The sequence below is a fragment of the Ranitomeya imitator genome, chromosome 3 (genome assembly GCF_032444005.1).
Source record: "Ranitomeya imitator isolate aRanImi1 chromosome 3, aRanImi1.pri, whole genome shotgun sequence".
NCBI classification, from domain to species: domain Eukaryota; kingdom Metazoa; phylum Chordata; class Amphibia; order Anura; family Dendrobatidae; genus Ranitomeya; species Ranitomeya imitator.
Genome location: NC_091284.1, coordinates 699,569,026 through 699,592,191, shown reverse-complemented (window position 1 = coordinate 699,592,191; position 23,166 = coordinate 699,569,026). Strand labels below are relative to the sequence as shown.

The window sequence follows — 23,166 nt, the reverse complement described above, 5'->3', positions numbered from 1 at the left end:
GATAATTCACAAGAGTGTGCGGTGAACTTTTATTAATCTACGGTATATTTCGACCGTCTGGTCTGTTACACCAGCACCTCATACTTATTTAGACTGAGTGCACACTAAAATCCTTTCTTACTCTTCTTTTCAAACACACTCTTCTCCTCTAGATAAACGCCAACTCTCTAAAAATAAGGAACTAACTCCCATTGCCTACTTACCCCTCCTCAAACCCTGGGCTGGCTCTATAGTGAACCCTGTCTATCCCTGTAACAGGAGCCAATAAAACATTTATCACAAAAATTACATAAAATACACATTCAAGAGTCTTCAGAGAGGGTAGCCTGAATCTTCTCCACTGGCTTTATAGCATAATGTAATGGAATAATATTTTGTACTATTACACGTTATAGTCATTATAATAAGGCAGCAACAACCTCACCACAAATGAAAGGAAAGTCTATGTTTTCTCAGGGTGCGCGCCGAACTATCCGGGCTGCTGCTCTCCTGATCATACACTACAAGGGATAATGGTGCACAGTAAAATTTGTCAGCTACAACACAGGGCTGGATCCTTCACTACAATATATTTAGTCATTTATTTTTAGATATTTTTTGAAAGCTGCCAGAGTTTTTCCATAAAAAACATTGTACTATACAGTACTTCAGATTGTAGCCAACAAAATGGCTGCCAGCCATCACAGCATCCCAAAGTGCAGTAATCATCCTAATCCACATAATGAAGCAACACATTGATATGTCAGCACCAACCTCCAGTTCTGTTGTGTCTTGTCCAGCTTTGCTGAAATATTTGAGGAAGTCCTGGTTTAGAAAGAAATATGCATTTGTTTAACATTTTGATTTTTATCTACATTCTACTTTACCAAAATAAAATGTTTAGCACACCTTTTTTTAATGAAGATGGTGTCACAGCCCTGGTTTGTTGACAATGTACGGTAATCCTAAAGGCCCCGTCACACATAGCGAGATCGCTAGCGAGATCGCTGCTGAGTCACAAGTTTTGTGACGCAACAGCGATCTCAGTAGCGATCTCGCTATGTGTGACACGTACCAGCGATCAGGCCCCTGCTGTGAGATCGCTGGTCGTGTCGGAATGGCCTGGGCCATTCTTTGATCGTTGAGGTCCCGCTGACATCGCTGAATCGGCGTGTGTGACGCCGATTCAGCGATGTCTTCACTGGTAACCAGGGTAAACATCGGGTAACTAAGCGCAGGGCCGCGCTTAGTAACCCGATGTTTACCCTGGTTACCATCCTAAAAGTAAAAAAAACAAACGCTACATACTTACTTATCGCGGTCTGTCCTCGGCGCTCTGCTTCTCTGGTCTGGCTGTGAGCGCCGGTCAGCCGGAAAGCAGAGCGGTGACGTCACCGCTCTGCTTCCCGGCCACTGTGCTCACAGCCAGACCAGAGAAGCAGAGCACCGAGGACAGACAGCGATAGGTAAGTATGTAGCGTTTGTTTTTTTTTACTTTAACGATGGTAACCAGGGTAAACATCGGGTTACTAAGCGCGGCCCTGCGCTTAGTTACCCGATGTTTACCCTGGTTACCGGGGACCTCGGGATCGTTAGTCGCTGGAGAGCTGTCTGTGTGACAGCTCTCCAGCGACCAAACAGCGACGCTGCAGCGATCCGGATCGTTGTCGGTATCGCTGCAGCGTCGCTATGTGTGACGGGGCCTTTAGTCTAAAGGTACCGTCACACTCAGCAACTTTGCAACGAGAACGACAACGATCCGTGACGTTGCAGCGTCCTGGATAGCGATCTCGTTGTGTTTGACACGCAGCAGTGATCAGGATCCCGCTGTGACATCGTTGGTCGGAGCTAGAAGGCCAGAACTTTATTTGGTTGTCAGGTCGGCATGTATCGTCATGTTTGACATCAAAAGCAACGATGCCAGCAACGTTTTACATGGAGCTAACAACCAGCGAGAACGAGAAGTGAGTCGCCGTTACGTCACTGGATCGCTCCTGCATCGTTCTGGTGTTGCTGTGTTTGACGTCTCTACAGTGACCTAAACAGCGACGCTCCAGCGATCGGCTCGTTGTCTATATCGCTGCAGCGTCGCTGAGTGTGAGGGTACAGTAAGGGCTCATGGAGACATCTGGGAATCTCTGCAGACAAGCAATGGCTGCTCTTGGGCTGCTGCCCTCTCACTTCTTCCCAATAGTGCCCCTTTATTGGTTGTGGAACTGACGTGTCGTAACAATGCCATGCAAACCCTTGTGGATCCAGCATCGCTGGACAATTAGGACGGAACATAGAATTCTTTTTAATGGGACTTCTTCTTTAATCAGATGTACCGCAAATGAAATAAGTATTGAACACATCATCAATTTTAAATATAGATGTGTATATATATATATATATATATATATATATATATATATATATACATACACACACCAGATGTCAGTAACAACCCATCCGATCCACAAAGGCAAAGAAATCAAACCACAGATGTTCATAAATTAAGTTGTGTGTAATAATGAAAAATGACACAGGTAAAAACAATTGGACACAAAATTTATTTAATACTTCCTACAAAAAAACTTTGTTGGTGATGACAGCTTCAAGATGTCTCCTGTATGGAGAAACTAGTCACATGCATTGCCCAGGTGAGATTTTGGCCCCACTCTTCCATGCAAACACCCTTCAAATCCTGGAGGTTCAGTGGGCTCCTTCTATGAACTCTGAGCTTTAGTTCCTTCCTTAGTTTCCTTATAGTTTCTATTGGATTCCGGTGAGGTGATTGGCTGGACCACTCAAGCAGCTTTATTTTTTTTCTCTGAAACCAATTGAGAGATTCCTTGGCTGTGTGTTTGGGATCATTGTCTTGCTGAAGTGTCCGCCCTTGTTTTATTTTCATCATCCTGGTAGATTTTTATCAAGAATGGTTCAGTACATTTGTCCATTCATCCTTCCTTCATTTACCGTATATACTCGAGTACAAGCCGAGAATTTCAGCCCATTTTTTTAGGCTGAAATTGCCCCTCTCGGCTTATACTTGAGTCATTCTCGGGGGTCGGCTGGGTAGGGGGAGCGTTAGCTGTCTAATCATACTCACCTGCTCCTGGCGCGGTCCCTGCAGGTCTCTGGTTCTCCGGGCGCCTGCAGCTTCTTCCAGCGTTGAGCGGTCACATGGTACCGCTCATTACAGTAATGAATATGGACCCGACTCCACTCCTATAGGGGTGGAGCCGCATATTCATTACTGTAATGAGTGGTACCATGTGACCGCTCAACACAGGAAGAAGCTGCCGGTGCACGGAGAACCAGGGACGTGAAGGGACCACGCCAGGAGCAGGTGAGTATAACGGGGGCACTGCGCGATATTCACCTGTCTGCGTTCCACCGCTGTGTCTTCCGCGTCCTCTGCAGTGACGCTCAGGTCAGAGGATGCAATGACGTGATTAGCGTGCGCGCCGCCCTCTGCCTGAACTTCAGTGCTGAGGACGCGGAAGACACAGCGGCGCCCAGCGGTGGAACGGGGAAAAGTGACTATAGCGAGTGGTGGGGCCTGAGCGACGAGAGGTGAGTATGTGATTTTTTTTTATTTTATTTTATTTTTTAATCGCAGCAACAGCATTTGTGCAGCATTATATGGGGCAACTATCTCTATGGAGCATTTTATTGGGCCATAATCCGTATTTGTGGAGCATTATGCGGGGCAAATATCTGAATGGAGCATCTTATGGGGCCATAATCAGCATTTGTGCAGCATTATATGGGGCAAATGTCTGTATGGAGCATCTTATGGGGCCATAATCAGCATTTGTGCAGCATTATATGGGGCAAATGTCTGTATGGAGCATCTTATGGGGCCATAATCAGCATTTGTGCAGCAATATATGGGGCATATTTTAATATGGAGCATCTTATGGGGCCCATCATGAACTGTATGGAGCATTATATGGGGCTCCTGATTCAATATGGATATTCAAAAACACTTAACCTACTGATGTCTCAATTAATTTTACTTTGATTGGTATCTATTTTTATTTTTGACATTTACCGGTAGCTGCTGCATTTCCTTCCCTAGGCTTATACTCGAGTCATTAAGTTTTCCCAGTTTTTTGTGGCAAAATTAGGGGCCTCGGCTTATACTCGGGTCGGCTTATACTCGAGTATATACGGATATACGGTATATGAAATTTGAGAGTGACGTATAATGAAAAACAGCCCCACACCATGATGTTCCCACGTCCAAACTTCACTGTTGGTATGGTGGTTTTGGAGTAATATGGGGTGCCTTTTGGCGTCCTAACATGGTGTGTCTTATGGCATCAAAAGAGTTCAATTTTGGTCTCATCTGATCAGGCTATATTCTTCAAGTATTTCACAGGCTTGTCTAAATGTTGTTGAACAAACTTTAAATGTGCTTGGACATGCTTTTTGTTCAGCAATGGAGTCTTGAGTGGTGAGTGTGCATACAAGCCATGGACGTTAAGTGCATTATTTATTATTTTCTTTTAAACAATTGTATCAGCTGATTCCAGGTCTTTCTGTAGCTCTCCACAGGTCCTTGGCTCTTGAACAACTCTTCTGATAATTAATTTCACCCCTCTGTCTGAAATCTTGCACTTGGTTGTGGCTGATTTTTTGTGAAATTATGTTTTTTCTAATTCCGAATTATTGCCCCAACACTGCTCACTGGAACCTTTAGTAGTTTAGAAATGCTTCTGTAACCGATGACATCAGTATGTTTTGCAACATTAAGGTTTGTGACGGTCTTGAGATAGTTCACTGGTTTTACCCATCATGAGATGTTTCTTGTGTGGCACTTTGGTAATGAGATACCTTTCTATAGGCCATCAGTTGAACCAGCTGATATTATTTTTCACTAAGTTGCAGGATTGCTTTCTAATTACTGATAGGTTTCAGCTGCGGTTATGACTTTCCATTTTTGCACCTCTCTTTCTTCATATGTTCAATACTTTTTTTTCCTCATTATTACACACAACTTAATATTTGGCCATCTATGGTGTGATTTCTGTGCCTGTGTTGATTGGATGGGTTGCTAACAATATCTGGTGATAATGTCATGTCATTAGCACCTTTAAAAATTTGGTATATTTACTTTGAAAATTGGTGACGTGTTCAATAATTATTTCACCAGCTGTAAGTCTGTAAAAATAAAGTAACAGCTCATATTTATTGGGGTTTTATATGTCTAAGTGCCCATACACTTATTAGCTTTCTGTCATATCAGGTACATTGAATAGGATGAAGAATGAGGAGAAATAACACGAATGCCTCTTAGAAATCCTAGAAGAAGCATCAAGAGATTACAAAGAAAAGCTTTCATTGAGAAAGTGGAGTACATCAAGGTAAATGTTGCTTTTTTTTCAAATTCAATTTCTTTTTAAAGATTATGACATTTTCATAACAAAAGATAAAAAAGAAAAAAATCTGTCAACAGATATGTACCATATGATAGGATTACAAAATAAAATGAGATAATTGGATAGGGGAAACGAGTAAGAAGGGAGGAGAGGAATTGAAGATATTACATCACCATACACACTACAATAGAAAGGTTATTCAAAATCCTATGTGAATGTTTCTCACTGCAGTTGAGAGTGGACCAATACAGTGCGAGACTAACAAAGCAGTATCATGTCCTGGAGAAGAGAGCATTCTATCCAATTTCTTCAAGTCATACAGTATCTATCTATGTCTGCAGATGATTGGGCATTTTCAGAGAACCATTCCACTAGGGTAAGGGAAGAATTATATTTCCAATGATGAGGAAAAACATTTTTAGCTGCTATTAGGGAGCTTATCAATGATCTTTTATATTGGGAGAGTTAGGGATACGAGTTAGAGCCTCGGGGGAGTTTGGGATAGGAGTTAGAACCTTGGGGGAGTTAGGGATACGAGTTAGAGCCTCGGGGGAGTTTGGGATAGGAGTTAGAGCCTCAGGGGAGTTTGGGATAGGAGTTAGAACCTTGAGGGCGTTTGGGATAGGAGTTAGAACCTTGGGGGAGTTTGGGATAGGAGTTAGAACCTTGGGGGAGTTTGTGATAGGAGTTAGAGCCTCAGGGGAGTTTGGGTTAGGAGTTAGAGCCTCGGGGGAGTTTGGGATACGAGTTAGAGCCTCAGGGGAGTTTGGGATAGGAGTTAGAACCTTGGGGGAGTTTGGGATAAGAGTTAGAACCTTGGGGAAGTTTGAGATAGGAGTTAGAACCTCAGGGGAGTTTGGGATAGGAGTTAGAGCCTCAGGGGAGTTTGGGATAGAAAGAACGATCATCTTTTTAATAAGTATTATTACGCGAGTCCAGAAATGATTTATTACAGGGCAGCTCCACCATATGTTTGCCATTGTCCCCTCCGCCACGCCATACCTCCAGCATCTGTATGACACCACAGCGTACCATTTATAGAATCAATCTAAATTATGTCCTTAATCTCTATAGCTGAATAGAATATGTAGCACAGCACTTCAAGCATTACATTACAGTACTCTGTTGCGTATGCATAAATATCATTGCATGGGGAGGGTAAAAGAAGTGAAACATGAATCCTTAAAATAAAATTTTATTAGTAAATAGTTACCGTAAATAGCATATAAAATATAAAAACATAGGTGCCTCCTGTGATGAGAGTTTCGTCCTACTTCCTCTGAGGGGGAGTGTCACGGTGGGGGAAAAAAAGCATTTTACCCCTTAAGCCCCAAGGGTGGTTTGCACGATAATGACCGGGCCACTTTTTACAATTCTGACCACTGTCCCTTTATGAGGTTATAACTCTGGAACGCTTCAACTGATCTTGGCGATTCTGACACTGTTTTCTCGTGACATATTGTACTTCATGATAGTGGTAACATTTACTAGATATAACGTGCGTTTATTTGTGAAAATAATGGAAATTTGGCCAAAATTTTGATGTGTTTTGACAGCTTTGAACAGTTTATAATGCAGAGCCGTGAAAATAAAAAAATAAAAATTTTCACAAAAAATATTTTTTAGCCCCCCAGTTTTGTATTTTCCCAAGGGTAACAGGAGAAACTCGACCGCAGAAGTTGTTATCCAATTTGTCCTGAGTACGCTGATACCCCATATGTGGGGGAATCAACGTTTGTGCGCATGGCAGAGCTTGGAAGGGAAGGAGCGCCATTTGGAATGCAGACTTAGATGGATTAGTCTGCAGGCGTCACGTTGCATTTGCAGAACCCCTGATGCACCTAAACAGTAGAAATCCCCCACAACTGACCCCATATTGGAAACTAGACCCCCCAAAGAACTTATCTAGATGTGTTGTGAGAACATTGAACCCCCAAGTGTTTCACTACAGTTTATAACGCAGAGCCGTGAAAATAAAAATTAATTTTTTTTCCACAAAAATGTTTTTTTTAGCCCCACAAATTTTTATTTTCCCAAGGGTAACAAGAGAAACTGGACCCCAATAGTTGTTGTCCAATTTGTCATGAGTATGCTGATACCCCATATGTTGGGGTAAACCCATGTTTTAGCGCACGGGAGAGCTCGGAAGGGAAGGAGCACTGTTTTACTTTTACAACGCAGAATTGGCTGGAATTGAGATCGGACGCCATGTCGTGTTTGGAGAGCCCCTGATGTGCCTGAACAGTGGAATCCCCCAATTCTAACTGAAACCCTATCCCAAACACACCCTTAACCCTAATCCCAACCATAACCCTAACCACACCCCTAACCCTGACACACCCATAACCCTAATCCCAACCGTAAATGTAATCCAAACCCTAACTTTAGCCCCAACCCTAACCCTAACTTTAGCCCCAACCCTAACTGTAGCCCTAACCTTAACTTTAGCCCCAACCCTAACCCTAACTTTAGCCCCAGCCCTAACCCTAACTTTAGCCCCAACCCTAACTGTAGCCCTAACCCTAACTGTAGCCCTAACCCTAGCCCCACCCCTAACCCTAGCTCTAGCCCCAACCCTAGCCATAGCCCCAACCCTAACCCTAGCCCCAACCCTAGCCCTAACCCTAGCCCCAACCCTAACCCTAGCCCTAACCCTATTCCTAGCCCCAACCAAAACAATAACCCTAGCCCTAACCCTAATGGGAAAATGGAAATAAATACATTTTTTTATGTTTCCCTAACTAAGGGGGTGATGATACTTTTATAGCGGGTTTTTTAGCAGATTTTTATGATTGGCAGCCGTCACACACTAAAAGACGCTTTTTATTGCAAAAAATATTTTTTGCGTTACCACATTTTGAGACCTATAATTTTTCCATATTTTGGTCCACATAGTCATGTGAGGTCTTGTTTTTTGTGAGACGAGTTGACGTTTTTATTGGTAACATTTTTGGACACGTGACATTTTTTGATCGCTTTTTATTCCGATTTTTGTGAGGCAGAATGACCAAAAACCAGCTATTCATGAATTTCGTTGGGGGGGGGGGGGGGCATTTATACCGTTCCACGTTTGGTAAAATGGATAAAGCAGTTTTATTCTTTGGGTCAGTACGATTACAGCAATACCTCATTTAGATTATTTTTTTATGTTTTGGCGCTTTTATACAATAAAAACTATTTTATAGATAAAATAATTATTTTTGCATCGCTTTATTCTGAGGACTATAACTTTTTTATGTTTTTGCTGATGATGCTGTATGGCGGCTCGTTCTTTGCGGGACAAGATGACGTTTTCAGCGGTACCATGGTTATTTATATCCGTCTTTTTGATCGCGTGTTATTCCACTTTTTGTTTGGCGGTATGATAATAAAGTGTTGTTTTTTGCCTCTTTTTTTTTATTTTTTTTTTACGGTGTTCATTGAAGGGGTTAACTAGTGGGCCAGTTTTATAGGTCGGGTCGTTACGGACACGGTGATACTAAATATGTGTACTTTTATTGTTTTTTTTTTATTTAGATAAAGGAATATATTTATGGGAACAATATTTTTTTTTCTCTTTATTTAGGAATTATTTTTTTTTTTTTTACACATTTAAAAATTATTTTTTTAACTTTTTTACTTTGTCCCAGGGGGACATCACTGTATAGCAGGGGTCAGGAACCTTTTTGGCTAAGAGAGCCGTAAACGCCACATATTTTGAAATATAATTCCGCGAGAGCCGTACAATATGTTTAAAGGGCCATTGACAGATCAATCGCTCCAATGTTCACTTAGTACAGCAAGGAATGCTCCTCCCTGCTGTATAAAGCCACAACTGGACTGAAACAATGGTAATTAGCAGTAAAAAATTAAATAAATAACTTACATTGTGAGCTTGCGATGCATGACATCAGTCCAGCAGTCTGGCTTCTTCTTTTTCCTGCGCATGACTGGAAGCTGGCATTCTTCCCACCTGATGTTGAGAGAATGCCAGCTTTGAGGCATTCGCAGAAGAAAGAAGCTGGAATGTTGGACATGTCACACAACGCATTGTCAGTTATGTCAATTGTCTATTTTATTATTGTATCCATCCTGCCCCATGTCTCCAATCATGCCCCGTGTCTACATTCTGCCCATGCCTCCAGTCCTGCCCCCAGTGTGTCCAGCATATTACCCCCAGTGTGTCCAGCAATCTGCCCCAGTATGTCCAGCATATTGCCCCCAGACAGTGTGTCCAGCAATCTGCCCCAGTGTGTCCAGCATATTACCACCAGTGTGTCCAGCAATCTGGCCCAGTGTCTCCAGCATTGCCCCAGTGTATCCAGCATTGCCCCAGTGTGTCCAGCAATCATCTGCCCCAGTGTCTCCAGCAATCTGCCCCAGTGTCTCCAGCAATCTGCCCCAGTGTCTCCAGCAATCTGCCCCAGTGTCTCCAGCAATCTGCCCCCAGTGTCTCCAGCAATCTGCCCCCAGTGTCTCCAGCAATCTGCCCCCAGTGTCTCCAGCAATCTGCCCCCAGTGTGTCCTCCAGCAATCTGCCCCCAGTGTGTCCTCCAATCTGCCCCACTGTCTCCAGCATTGCCCCCAGTGTGTCCTCCAATCTGCCTCACTGTCTCCAGCATTGCCCCCAGTGTGTCCTCCAATCTGCCCTACTGTCTCCAGCTTTGCCCGCTTAGTGTGTCCTCCAATCTGCCCCAGTGTCTCCAGCATTGCCCCCAGTGTGTCCTCCAATCTGCCCCAGTGTCTCCAGCATTGCCCCCCAGTGTGTCCTCCAGCATTGCCCCCCACTCCCCCAGTGTGTCCACCGATAACTGATCCAAAAAAAAACAAAAAAAAACAAGCAGTCTCCTCACCTGTCCGCGCTCCAGGCGGCGAGCTCCCTGCAGCAGCGCACACTCGCCGGCGACTGACAATGACGTCAGACGCCGGCGACGTGTGCGCTGCGGCCGACATCAGCCGCCAGCCTCCAATTGGCTGGCGGCTGTTGTTGTTAACTATTGATGTGCGGGCGCGCGCCCGCACATCAATAGGAAACCGCCGCAGCGCTGCAAGGGGCCCGGTGAGCAGATGAGAAGGGGCCCGATGCGGCCCCCTCTCTCCGCCCACCGGGTCCGGGGGGCACATAAACGCCGGCGGCGGCGGCCGGCACGGGCCGGCATTCACAAATGATTATCAGAGGGTTAATCTGCGGTAGCCCAGGGCCCCCCCAGACCACTGGGCCCTGGGCTACCGCCCATATTGACCCTCTGATAATCCGCCCCTGGAAGTAAGTGACGGAAGTGTGCGGGAGCAGGAGGCGGACATAGTGCGGTGACCAGGGGCGTCTGACTTGCCGGCCCCGGGCCCCCTGTCTGCGAGCCAGATACGGCCATCAAAAGAGCCATATCTGGCTCGCGAGCCATAGGTTCCCGACCCCTGCTGTATAGTGACAGATCGCTGATCTGACGTGCACTGCTCCTGGCTTACCAGCGCCTGCTCTGAGCAGGCACTTGGTAAGCCACCTCCCTGCAGGACCCGGAAGTAGCCCCGCGGCCATTTTGGTTCAGGGGCCTGCAGGGAGGAGACGCTCAGTACATGGTGAGCACATCGCCTTGTACCGATCGTCTCAGAGAAGCACGCAGGGAGCCCCCTCCCTGCGCGATGCTTCCCTGTACTGCCGGAACTGCGATCATGTTTGATTGCAGTGTGTTGGGGGTTAATGTGCCGGGGGCGGTCCGTGACCGCTCCTGGCACATAGTGCCGAATGTCAGCTGCGATAGTCAGCTGACACCCGGCCGCTCTCCCCCTGTGAGCACGTCCAATCGCATATGACGTACTATTCCGTCACTGGGAATTAAGTCTCAGGTCACCATGATGGGATAGTACGTCATATGGGATTAAGAGGTTAAAGGGAACCTGTCACCCCCAAAATCGATGGTGAGGTAAGCAAACCGTCATCAGGGGGTTATCTACAGCATTCTGTATTGCTGTAGATAAGCCGCTGATGTTACCTGAAAGAGGAGAAAAAGAGGTTAGATTATACTCACCCAGGGGCGGTCCTGCTCCGATGGGTGTCTAAGGTCCGGAACAGCGCCTCCCATCTTTATTCCATGACGTCCTCTTCTGGTCTTCACGCCGCGGCTCTGGCGCAGGCGTACTTTGTCTGCCCTGTTGAGGGCAGAGCAAAGTACTATAGTGCGCAGGCGTCGGAAAGGTCAGAGAGGAATGAAGATAGGAGGTGCCGGAGCTGACCAGAGACACCCATTTGACCGGACCGCAGCGGGACCGCCCCTGGGTGAGTATAATCTAACCTCTTTTTCTCCTCTTTCAGGTTACATCGGGGGCTTATCTACAGCATTACAGAATGCTGTAGATAAGCCCCTGATGACGGTGAGCTTACCTCACCATCGATTTTGGGGGTGACAGGTTCCCTTTAAATAGAGTGAATCAGCCACTAATTGCCTCACTTATGTGTTACGTCACAGGAACGGGTAGAGGTGTAATGTCGGGAAAGGGCAAGCAATGCATTGTTGGTGCATGACGTCAGGGATCAACCTCCACAAATGTTAAAAGACTTCTGGCTCATAGCAGGGGGTTGATTATGATGAACCTGGAGGTCTCTTTCAACTATTATTATAGCGCCATTAACTCCATAGCGCTTTACATGTGAGGACGGGTATACATAATAAAAAACAAGTACAGTAATCTTAAACAATAAAAGTCATGACTGGCACAGGAGGAGAGAGGACCCTGCCCGTGAGGGCTCACAATCTACAAGGGATGGGTGAGAATACAGTAGGAGAGGGAAAAGCTGGTCATGTAGCGGTTTGGTGGTTACTGCAGGTTGTAGACCTGTCAGAAGAGGTAGGTCTACTCTACAACTCTAACATTCTATGATTCTATGAATGCAAGCGAGCCGCGTCCCCATGGTGATCAAGTAGGCAGTGGCTTCGCTCGCAATCCAATGATGCCATGAAGGCGGAATCCCTGTGGGGATAGTCCAATGTCCATGGGCCCAGGAACATCTTTAAGAAGTCTCAATGCGATTATCAAACAGATGGATATTTGGTTGAGTATGAACCTAAGTAGAAAAAGAGAAAGTGGCGGGACCTAGAGTGGATACATTATACACTGGGGGACCCAGAGCGGCTACATTATACACTGGAGGTCCTAGAGCATATACATTATACACTGGAGGTCCTAGAGCAGACACATTATACACTGGAGGTCCTAGAGCATATACATTATACACTGGAGGTCCTAGTGCAGATACATTATACACTGGGGGACCTAGAGCAGATACATTATACACTGGGGGACCAAGAGCGGATACATTATACACTGGGGGACCTAGAGCAGATACATTATACACTGGGGGACCTAGAGCGGATACATTATACACTGGGGGACCAAGAGCGGATACATTATACACTGGGGGACCTAGAGCGGATACATTATACACTGGGGGACTCAGAGCGGATACATTATACACTGGAGGTCCTAGAGCACATACATTATACACTTGAGGTCCTAGAGCATATACATTATACACTGGAGGTCCTAGTGCAGATACATTATACACTGGGGGACCTAGAGCAAATACATTATGCACTGGGGGACCTAGAGCGGATACATTATACACTGGGGGACCAAGAGCGGATACATTATACACTGGGGGACCTAGAGCGGATACATTATACACTGGGGGACGTAGAGCAGATACATTATACACTGGGGGACCTAGAGCGGATACATTATACACTGGGGGACCTAGAGCGGATACATTGTACACTGGGGGACCAAGAGCGGATACATTATACACTGGGGGCCCTAGAGCGGATACATTATACACTGGGGGACCCAGAGCGGATACATTATACACTGGAGGTCCTAGAGCAGATACATTATACACTGGGGGACCTAGAGCAAATACATTATGCACTGGGGGACCTAGAGCGGATACATTATACACTGGGGGACCAAGAGCGGATACATTATATACTGGGGGACCTAGAGAGGATACATTATACACTGGGGGACCTAGAGCAGATACATTATACACTGGGGGACCTAGAGCGGATTCATTATACACTGGGGGACCTAGAGCGGATACATTGTACACTGGGGGACCAAGAGCGGATACATTATACACTGGGGGCCCTAGAGCGGATACATTATACACTGGGGGACCTAGAGAGGATACATTATACACTGGGGGACCTAGAGCAGATACATTATACACTGGGGGACCTAGAGCGGATACATTATACACTGGGGGACCTAGAGCGGATACATTGTACACTGGGGGACCAAGAGCGGATACATTATACACTGGGGGCCCTAGAGCGGATACATTATACACTGGGGGCCCTAGAGCGGATACATTATACACTGGGGGACCTAGAGAGGATACATTATACACTGGGGGACCTAGAGCAGATACATTATACACTGGGGGACCTAGAGCGGATACATTATACACTGGGGGACCTAGAGCGGATACATTGTACACTGGGGGACCAAGAGCGGATACATTATACACTGGGGGCCCTAGAGCGGATACATTATACACTGGGGGACCCAGAGCGGATACATTATACACTGGAGGTCCTAGAGCAGATACATTATACACTGGGGGACCTAGAGCAAATACATTATGCACTGGGGGACATAGAGCGGATACATTATACACTGGGGGACCCAGAGCGGATACATTATACACTGGAGGTCCTAGAGCATAGACATTATACACTTGAGGTCCTAGAGCAGATACATTATACACTGGGGGACCTAGAGCAGATACATTATACACTGGGGGACATAGAGAGGATACATTATACACTGGGGGACCATGTTATGACCTGGTGGTTAGGAGCACCCGGAATGACCTGATGGTTAAACTCACAGGACAAGCTCTGGGAAGTGGGAACTTTGCTGACCGCAATCCCTAATCCTATCACACACACCAGAAATAGCCGTGGAGCGTACCTAACAGGCCTAGACGCCTCGGCACAGCCTAAGAACTAGCTAGCCCTAGAGATAGAAAATAAAGCCTACCTTGCCCCAGAGAAATTTCCCCAAAGGAAAAGGCAGCCCCCCACAAATATTAACTGTGAGTTAAGATGAAAGTCACAAACACAGAAATGAAACAGGTTTTAGCAAAGGGAGGCCAGACTAACTAAATAGACAGAGGGTAGGAAAGGTATCTTTGCGGTCAGCACAAAACTACAAAAGACCACGCAGAGTGTGCAAAAAGACCCCTGCACCGACTCACGGTGCGGAGGCACCACCCTGCATCCCAGAGCTTCCAGCTAGCAAGACAAAATCATGAAAGCAAGCTGGACTAGAAAACCATGAACAGAAAATAACAAACGGGGACTTAGCTTCTTGCAGGAAGAGACAGGTCACCAGAAAGATCCAAGAGCGAACTGAACCAGCACAGGAACATTGACAGCTGGCATGGAGTAACGATCAGAGTGGAGTTAAATAGAGCAGCCAACCAAAGGATAAACCACGTCACCTGTGTAAGGAACCTCAGAAGCAGCAGCTTCACTCACAGCCACCAGAGGGAGTCCATGGACAGAACTCACCGAAGTACCATTCACGACCACAGGAGGGAGCTCAACAACAGAATTCACAACAGGACCAAGAGCGGATACATTATACACTGGGGGACCTAGAGCGGATACATTATACACTGGGGGACCTAGAGCAGATACATTATACACTGGGGGACCTAGAGCAGATACATTATCCACGAAGGGACCTAGAGCAGATAGATTATACATGCGCCCCACATAATTTCTGCAGTTTGCAGATACAGTTTGTATCGTACAACTTTTGACCATGATTGCATCGTATTTCCTCTTTAATTGGAAATATCTTGGTGGTTGTCATTTATACAGTATAATAAATCATACAAAGGGTGAATATAAATTCTATCATGCCAAACCATATTAATCATCAGAATATTATACATAGCAGTTTACATCTCCATTTGATAAAGAATACTAGGACGTATATTTTGACAGCTATATATACAGAATATTCTCTTTAAAGGGAACTAAACTTTTAATATGGGCGTACAGGACATACAATGCTGAAAAAGTCCTACCTGTATGCCTCATATCAGATGCCTTATTGCTGAGAAATCATCTTTTATCACTTTATATAAATGACCTCTTCCAGGCTATTTGGAGGACACTGCCTGAAAAATAACTCTGCCTCCGGAAATTATTTTACATGAAGGGGGAGTTACCAGTGTGAGACAAGTAACTAACAGAACAGGAGCAATTACATTTGTCTTCTTGCAAACGCATTTTTTCTTCTCTCAGCTCTGCTGTATTGCAAGAATATTGCAGCCCTGTCTGTCTGTGAGATGGAAGCTGAGAGGAAACTGCAGATGTGTCCTCATAATCACACACAGCTCTGCAGTGAGATCAGGAGAGCAGAGAGTGGCCATTATATATCACACTGGTATCACTGGTATTCATCCCACTGGTAACGCCACTTCTATTTAAAATAAGCTCTGGAGGCAGAGTTATTTCCAGGCACCATCTGCCCCTGAGCCTGGAAGTGTTCATTTATATAAAGTGATAAAAGATGATTTCTCAAAAACAAAGCATCTGATATGAGACATACAGTTAGGACTCTCCTCTGCAGTCTATAACCTGCATGCCCATATTAATAGTTTAAATAGGTCAAATGAGGTGACAGAATCCCTTTAACCCCTTTCTGACATCAGACATAATAATCCATCCATGTGACCAGGGACGTTGTCATGGTGACCCAATGTCATGACGACATCTGGGTCACTAGAGCTAGGAAACTTACTGATCATGTGCAGTGCATGATCAGAAAGTTTCTCTGTCAGTGAAGCGCTGACAGTTTATACAGCATGCGGATACGGCAGAAGCGATTAGCCTGCAAAAAATGATAGTCCCATAGTGTGACTAAGTAAAAAAGTTTTTAAAAAAGTAAGAAAGTTTTTTAAAAATAGTTTTCTACTATATAATTGTCTAAGGGTCACTTCCATCTGTCCTTCTGTCTGTCTGTCTGTCACGGTTATTCATTCGCTGATTGGTCTCGCCAGCTGCCTGTCATGGCTGCCGCGACCAATCCGCAACGGGCACAGTCCGGAAGAAAATGGCCGCTCCTTACTCCCCGCAGTCAGTGCCTGTCACCCGCATACTCCCCTCCGGTCACCGCTAACACAGGGTTAATGCCCGTGGTAACGGACCGCGTTATGCCACGGGTAAGGCACTCCGTTATCGCCGCTATTAACCCTGTGTGTCCCCAACTTTTTACTATTGACGCTGCCTATGCGGCATCAATAGCAAAAAATGTAATGTTAAAAATAATTTAAAAAAAACCTGCTATACTCACCCTCCGTAGTCGCTCGCGCCGGCCGCCATCTTCCGTTGCAGGTTCCGGTGCCAACGATGGTGTGGGAGAAGGACCTGCCATGACGTCACGGTCATGTGACCACAACGTCTTCACAGGTCCTGCGCTAATACCAACCCTGGGGCCGGTAGCTGCCGTGGACTACAAGGGGCCCTTGGAAAGGTGAGTATATGTTTATTTTTTATTTTTTTAACTGACAAACCTGGCTGGGCAATATACTACGTAGCTGGGCAATATACTACGTGACTGGCCAATATATTAAGTGGCTCTGTGCTGTATACTACGTCACTGGGCAATATACTACGTGACTGGCCAATATAACACATGGCTCTGTGCTGTATACTACGTCACTGGGCAATATACTACGTGACTGGCCAATATACTACATGGCTCTGTGCTGTATACTACGTCACTGGGCAATATACTACGTGGCTCTGTGCTGTATACTACGTCCCTGTGCAATATACTACGTGGCTCTGTGCTGTATACTACGTCACTGGGCAATATACTACATGGCTCTGTGCTGTATACTACGTCACTGGGCAATATACTACGTGGCTGCGCAATATACTATGTCACTAGGCAATATACTACGTAACTGGGCAATATACTACGTCACTGGGCAATATACTACGTGACTGGGCAATATACTACGTGGCTGGGCAATATACTACGTGGCTGGGCAATATACTACGCGACTGGGCAATATACTACGTGGGCTGGGCAATATACTACGTGGACTGGGCAATATACTACGTGGACTGGGCAATATACTACGTGACTGGGCAATATACTACGTGGCTGGGCAATATACTACGTGGACTGGGCAATATACTACGTGGACTGGGCAATATACTACGTGACTGGGCAATATACTACGTGGCTGGGCAATATACTACGTGGCTGGGCAATATACTATGTGGCTGGGCAATATACTACGTGGACTGGGCAATATACTACGTGGACTGGGCAATATACTACGTGACTGGGCAATATACTACGTGGCTGGGCAATATACTACGTGGCTGGGCAATATACTACGTGACTGGGCAATATACTATGTGGACATGCATATTCTAGAATACCCGATGCATTAGAATCGGGCCACCATCTAGTCGTAAAAATATTTACGGTAAAAACAAAAATAAAAAAATCTAAAGATATTGTATCTATAAATATTTGAAAGAAAAAAAATATATAAACAATAAAAGTACACATATTTGGTATGTCAGTGTCCACAAAGATCCGACCTATAAGGCTATGTGCACACGCTGCGGATTTTGCTGCGGATTTTGCTGCGGATCCGCAGCGTTTCTGCGGCTGTGGATCCGCAGCAGTTTCCCATGAGTTTACAGTACAATGTAAACCTGTGGGAAACAAAAAACGCTGTGCAAATGCTGCAGAAAAAAATGCGCGGAAACGCAGAGGTTTACATTCCGCAGCATGTCACTTCTTTCTGCGGATTCCGCAGCGGTTTTACACCTGCTCCAATAGAAAACCGCAGTTGTAAAATCCGCAGAAAAACTGCAGTAAATCCGCGATAAATCTGCAGCAAAAAGGCGGGTTTTTGCCCTGCAGATTTATCAAATCCACTGCGGAAAAATCTGCAGTGGACCATTCTACGTGTGCACATGCCCTAAAACTGTCCCACTAGTTAACCCCTTTAGTGAACACCATAAAAAAACAAGGCAAAAACAATGCTTTATCAACATACTGCCGAACAAAAAGTGGAATAAAACGCGATCAGAAAGACAGATATAAATAAACATGGTACCGCTGAAAACATCATCTGGCAGCCATACAGCTCCATCAGTGAAAAAATAAAAAAGTTATAACTCTTAGAGTAAAGCGATGTAAAAATAATTATTTTGTCTATAAAATAGTTTCTATTGTGTAAAAGCGCCAAAACATAAAAAATATAGAAATGAGGTATCGCTGTAACCGTACTGACCCGAAGAATAAAACTGCCTTATCAATTTTACCACAAACGGAACAACATAATCCATCACCCCCCCCCCCCCCCCCAAAAGAAAAAAAAAAAAAAAATATTGCTGGCTTTTGATCTTTCTGCCTCCCAAAAATCTGAATAAAAAGCGATCAAAAAATGTCATGTGCCCGAAAATGGCACTAATAAAAACATCAACTCGTCCCACAAAAAAGAAGACCTCACATGACTCTGTGGGCCAAAATATGGAAAAATTATAGCTCTCAAAATATGGGGATGCAAAAACGATTTTTTGCACTAAAAAGCATCTTTGACTGTGTCACAGCAGCCAAACATAAAAATCTGATATAAACCTGGTATCGCGGTAATCGCACCGACCTGAAGAATAAAGTCGCCTAATCACTTATACCGCATAAGGAATGACGTAAAAAAATAAATAAAACCAATTCTTCACCTGCTGTTGATTTTTTCATTCTGCCTCCCAAAGATCACAGTAAGGCTCGGCGTACATTTATCCTGCGCTCAGCACTTGCTTCAGGATTTCCATGTAAACCTCTGAAATACGTGATTCAGACAGAGCCTCTGGCAGAATATTCCCTATAATGAGGCAGATGAAGGCACTGTGAACGCCGTCTGATCTGCTATCAGGCGGTGTCCTTCATTTTAGGATTGCATAAAAGTGCCATTGTCCACAGTTTTGTGCACATCTGAAAAGAAGGACACCGCTGAACAGAGGCCAGACAGAGTCCAGAGTAACTCTGCTGCCTCATTATAGCGAATGGATTCCTCGGGGGTTTCATCTGACTCACGTCACTCAGAGATTTAGATGGAAACCCCAAATTAAGTGGTCACCTTAGAGTGTCGGATAAATGTGATCCAAGACGTTATGTAAAATGTTCCCAATAAAAGCTTCACCTTCATCCACAATCCAAAAAGCAAGTCCCCACACAGGTCTGACATCTGTAAATGGAAATATAGGGGGCTTCCACGTTACTGGTAGCACAAAGGCTCTGGAAAAGTGAAATGGCTCCTCACCCGCCAAAAGAATTTCAGCAAATTCTCCGCTCTCAAATCCAAAAGCCCACTCCCTTCTGAGCCCCACAGTGAACTTAAACCAAATATTGTGTCCACGTTTGGCATTTCTGAAGCAATGAGAGCCCGCCTAACTTAAAGGGACACTGTCACCTGAATTTGGAGGGAACAATCTTCTGCCATGGAGTCGGGGTTTTTGGGTTTTTGATTCACCCTTTCCTTACCCGCTGGCTGCAATATTGGATTGAAGTTCATTCTCTGTCCTCCGTAGTACATGCCTGCACAAGGCAATCTTGCACAGCGCAGGCGTGTACTAAGGAGGACAGAGAATGAACTTCAATCCAATATTGCAGCCAGCATGCAGCCAGCGGGTAAGGAAAGGGTGAATCAAAAACACAAAAACCCCGCCTCCATGGCTGAAGATTGTTCCCTCCAAATTCAGGTGACAGTGTCCCTTTAAGTGTGCATACCTCCAGAAGCACGGGCTGGGCAGAACGTACTGGTGACTGCAACATACTGGTCACTACAGTACACCGGTCACTACAACGGCAGTTTGCAATTTTCACTCGGCAACATTCATTGCTTCTGTAAAATACCCATGGAGTCAAAATCGTCACTACACCTATAGATAAATTCCCCAAGGGGTATAGTTTCCAAAATGGGGTCACGTGAGAGGGGATTCTGCCATACGGATTGACTCGGGAGGAATGGGGCAATTAAGGGCTCTGTATATGGAGTCCGCAAACTGTTTTAGGAAAATCTGCAATCTAGGATGCAAATAGAGCTCCATTCTTCCCGAGTCAACCCGTATGGCCAACAGTACTGTACAGCCACATGTGGGATATTGCCACTTTCAGTAGAAATTGTGGGACAAACTTTGGTGCCATTTTTACCCACTTCTTGTGTGAAAATGTAAAATCTGGAGCTAAAACAAAATTTTGGTGGTAAAAATGTAGTTCTTTTTTCTTCACTGCCCAGTGCTATAAAATTCTGTGACACACCCATGGTGTCAATATGATCACAGCATGAATTCATTGAGAGGGGTAGTCAGTTATAAGGAGTTTTGCTGTTTTGGCACCTCATGGGCTCTCCCAGTGGGTCACAGCACCTGCAAACTATAACAGTAAAATCTGGCGCTCATTGCCTTCTGAGCTTTGCACTGTTCCTGAGAAATATATCCCGATTACATGTAGGGTATTGGCGGACTCAGGAAAAAATGGACCTCAGTTTGTTGTAAAAAAAATTCCTATTAGCCCTTAGAAAAATTAAAAACTTGGGGCTAAAACAACATTATACTGGTAAAAATATATTTTATTCTTCCTTCACCACTCAGTGGTATAAAATTTTGTGAGGCACATGTGGTGTCAATATGATCACTGCACCTCTAGATGAATGGGGAGTGTAGTTTGTAAAATGAGTTCACATATAGGGGGTTTCTGTTCTGGAACTTTAGGAGTTCTGCCAATGTGACATGGCACCATCAAACCATTACAGCAAAATCTGAACTTCAATATGGTGCCTCTTCCATTCTGAGCTTTGCACTGTGCCTTAAAAGTAGTATTCCCTCACATATGGGGTATCGACGTACTCAAGAGAAATTGCAAAACAAACTGTTTGGTGAAAATTCTTTTGTTACCCTTATGATACTGCAAAATTTGAGGCCAAAATAACATTTTTGTGGGGAAAATTTGATTTTTTTTATTTTCACGGCTCAATGTTATAAACTTCTGTGAAGCAACTGGGGGTTCAAGGTGCTCACCACGCATCTAAGTACATTCCTTGAGGGGTCTAGTTTCCAAAATGGGGTCACTTGTGTGGGGTTTCCACTATTTAGGCACATCAGGGGCTCTCAAAATGGGACAAGACGTCCACTAATAACTCCAGAAAATTTTATAATCAAAAAGTCAAATGACGCTCCTTCCCTTCTGAGCCTTGCCATGCGCCCAAACAATAGTTTTTCCCTCATATTGGGTATAGGCATACTCAGGAGAAATTGCACTAGAAGTTGTATGGTGCAATTTCTCCTGTTACCTCTTTGAAAATGCAAAATATAATTTTTGTGAGGAAAATATGATTTTATTATTTTCATGGCTCAACGTTATAAACTTCTGTGAAGCACCTGGGGGTTCAAGGTGCTCACCACGCATCAAAATAAATTCCTAGAAGGGTATAGTTTCCAAAAAGGGGTTACTTGAGGGGGGTTTCCACTGTTTAGACACATCAGGGGCTCTTCAAATAGGATATGACATCTGCTAATGATTCCAGGAAATTTTACATTCAAAAAGTCAAATGACGCTCCTTCCCTTCTGAGCCCTGGCGTGCACCCAAACAGTAGTTTTCTCCCTCATATTGGGTATCGGCGTACTCAGGAAAAATTGCACAACAAACTTTATGGAGCAAATTCTCCCGTTACCTTTATGAAAATGCAATATTTTGTGCTAAAAACAGACTTGTGGGGAAAATTTAGTTTTTTTTATTTTTACGGCTCAACTTTACAAACTTCTGTGAAGCACTGGAGGGTACAATGTACTCACCACACATCTAGATCAGTTCCCTGAGGGGTCTAGTTTGCAAAATTGTGTCATTTGTGGGGGAATGTCATTGTTTAGATGCATCAGAGGCTCTCCAAACGCAAAACGGCATCCACCAATTGTTCTAGCAAATTTTGCATTCAAAAAGTCAAATGGCGCTCCTTCTCTTCCGAGCTCTGCCGTATGCCCAAACAGTGGTTTTCTCCCTCATATGGGGTATCGGCATGCTCAGGAGAAGCCACACAACAAATTGTGGTGTCTTTTTTTCCTGTTACCCTAGTCAAAATAAAAAAAAATTGGATCTGAATTTAATTTTTTTGTGAACAAAAGTTAAATGTTAATTTTTTTTTTCAAAAAAATTCCTGTGAAGCACCTAAAGGGTTAATACACTTCTTGAATGTGGTTTTGATTACCGGTGCAGTTTTTAGAATGGTGTCACTTTTGGGTATCTTCTATCATATAGACCCAGCAAAGTGACTTCAAATGTGATGTGGTCCCTAAAAAAAAAAAGGTTTTGTAAATTTTGCTGGAAAAATGGCTGGTCAACTTTTAACCCTTATAACTTCCTAACAATAAAAAATGTTGGTTCCAAAATTGTGTTGATGTAAAGTAGACATGTGGGAAATGTTATTTATTAACTATTTTGTGTGACATATCTCTGTAATTTAAGAGCATGAAAATTCAAAGGTAGAAAATTGAAATTTTCCAAATTTGCTTTTTTTTTTCACGTCATACTGAAGAAATTTTATCACTATCATGAAATACAATATGTCAAGAAAAAACATTCTCAGAATCACCTGGATCCGTTGAAGCGTTTTAGAGTTATTACCTCATAAAATGACAGTGGTCAGAAATGTAAAAATGTGCCCAATCATTAAGGTGCAAACCACCTTCGGGGAAAAAGGGGTTAAATATATGTAGCAGCATCCACAGACTGTGTAATACATCA

The 23,166-nt window shown here is 44.3% G+C and overlaps 1 protein-coding gene across 3 annotated transcripts in view; it reads right to left on the bottom strand.

Annotated features, from left to right (window-relative positions):
• ARHGEF25 (Rho guanine nucleotide exchange factor 25) overlaps nt 1-23,166 on the bottom strand; it is a 540,759-nt gene that overhangs the window by 27,532 nt on the left and 490,061 nt on the right. For all 3 annotated transcript variants that reach the window (XM_069758578.1, XM_069758577.1, XM_069758579.1), the window contains one exon: nt 754-804. In XM_069758578.1, the coding sequence (XP_069614679.1) occupies nt 754-804 (51 nt within the window). The remainder of the gene's footprint in view (nt 1-753; nt 805-23,166) is intronic.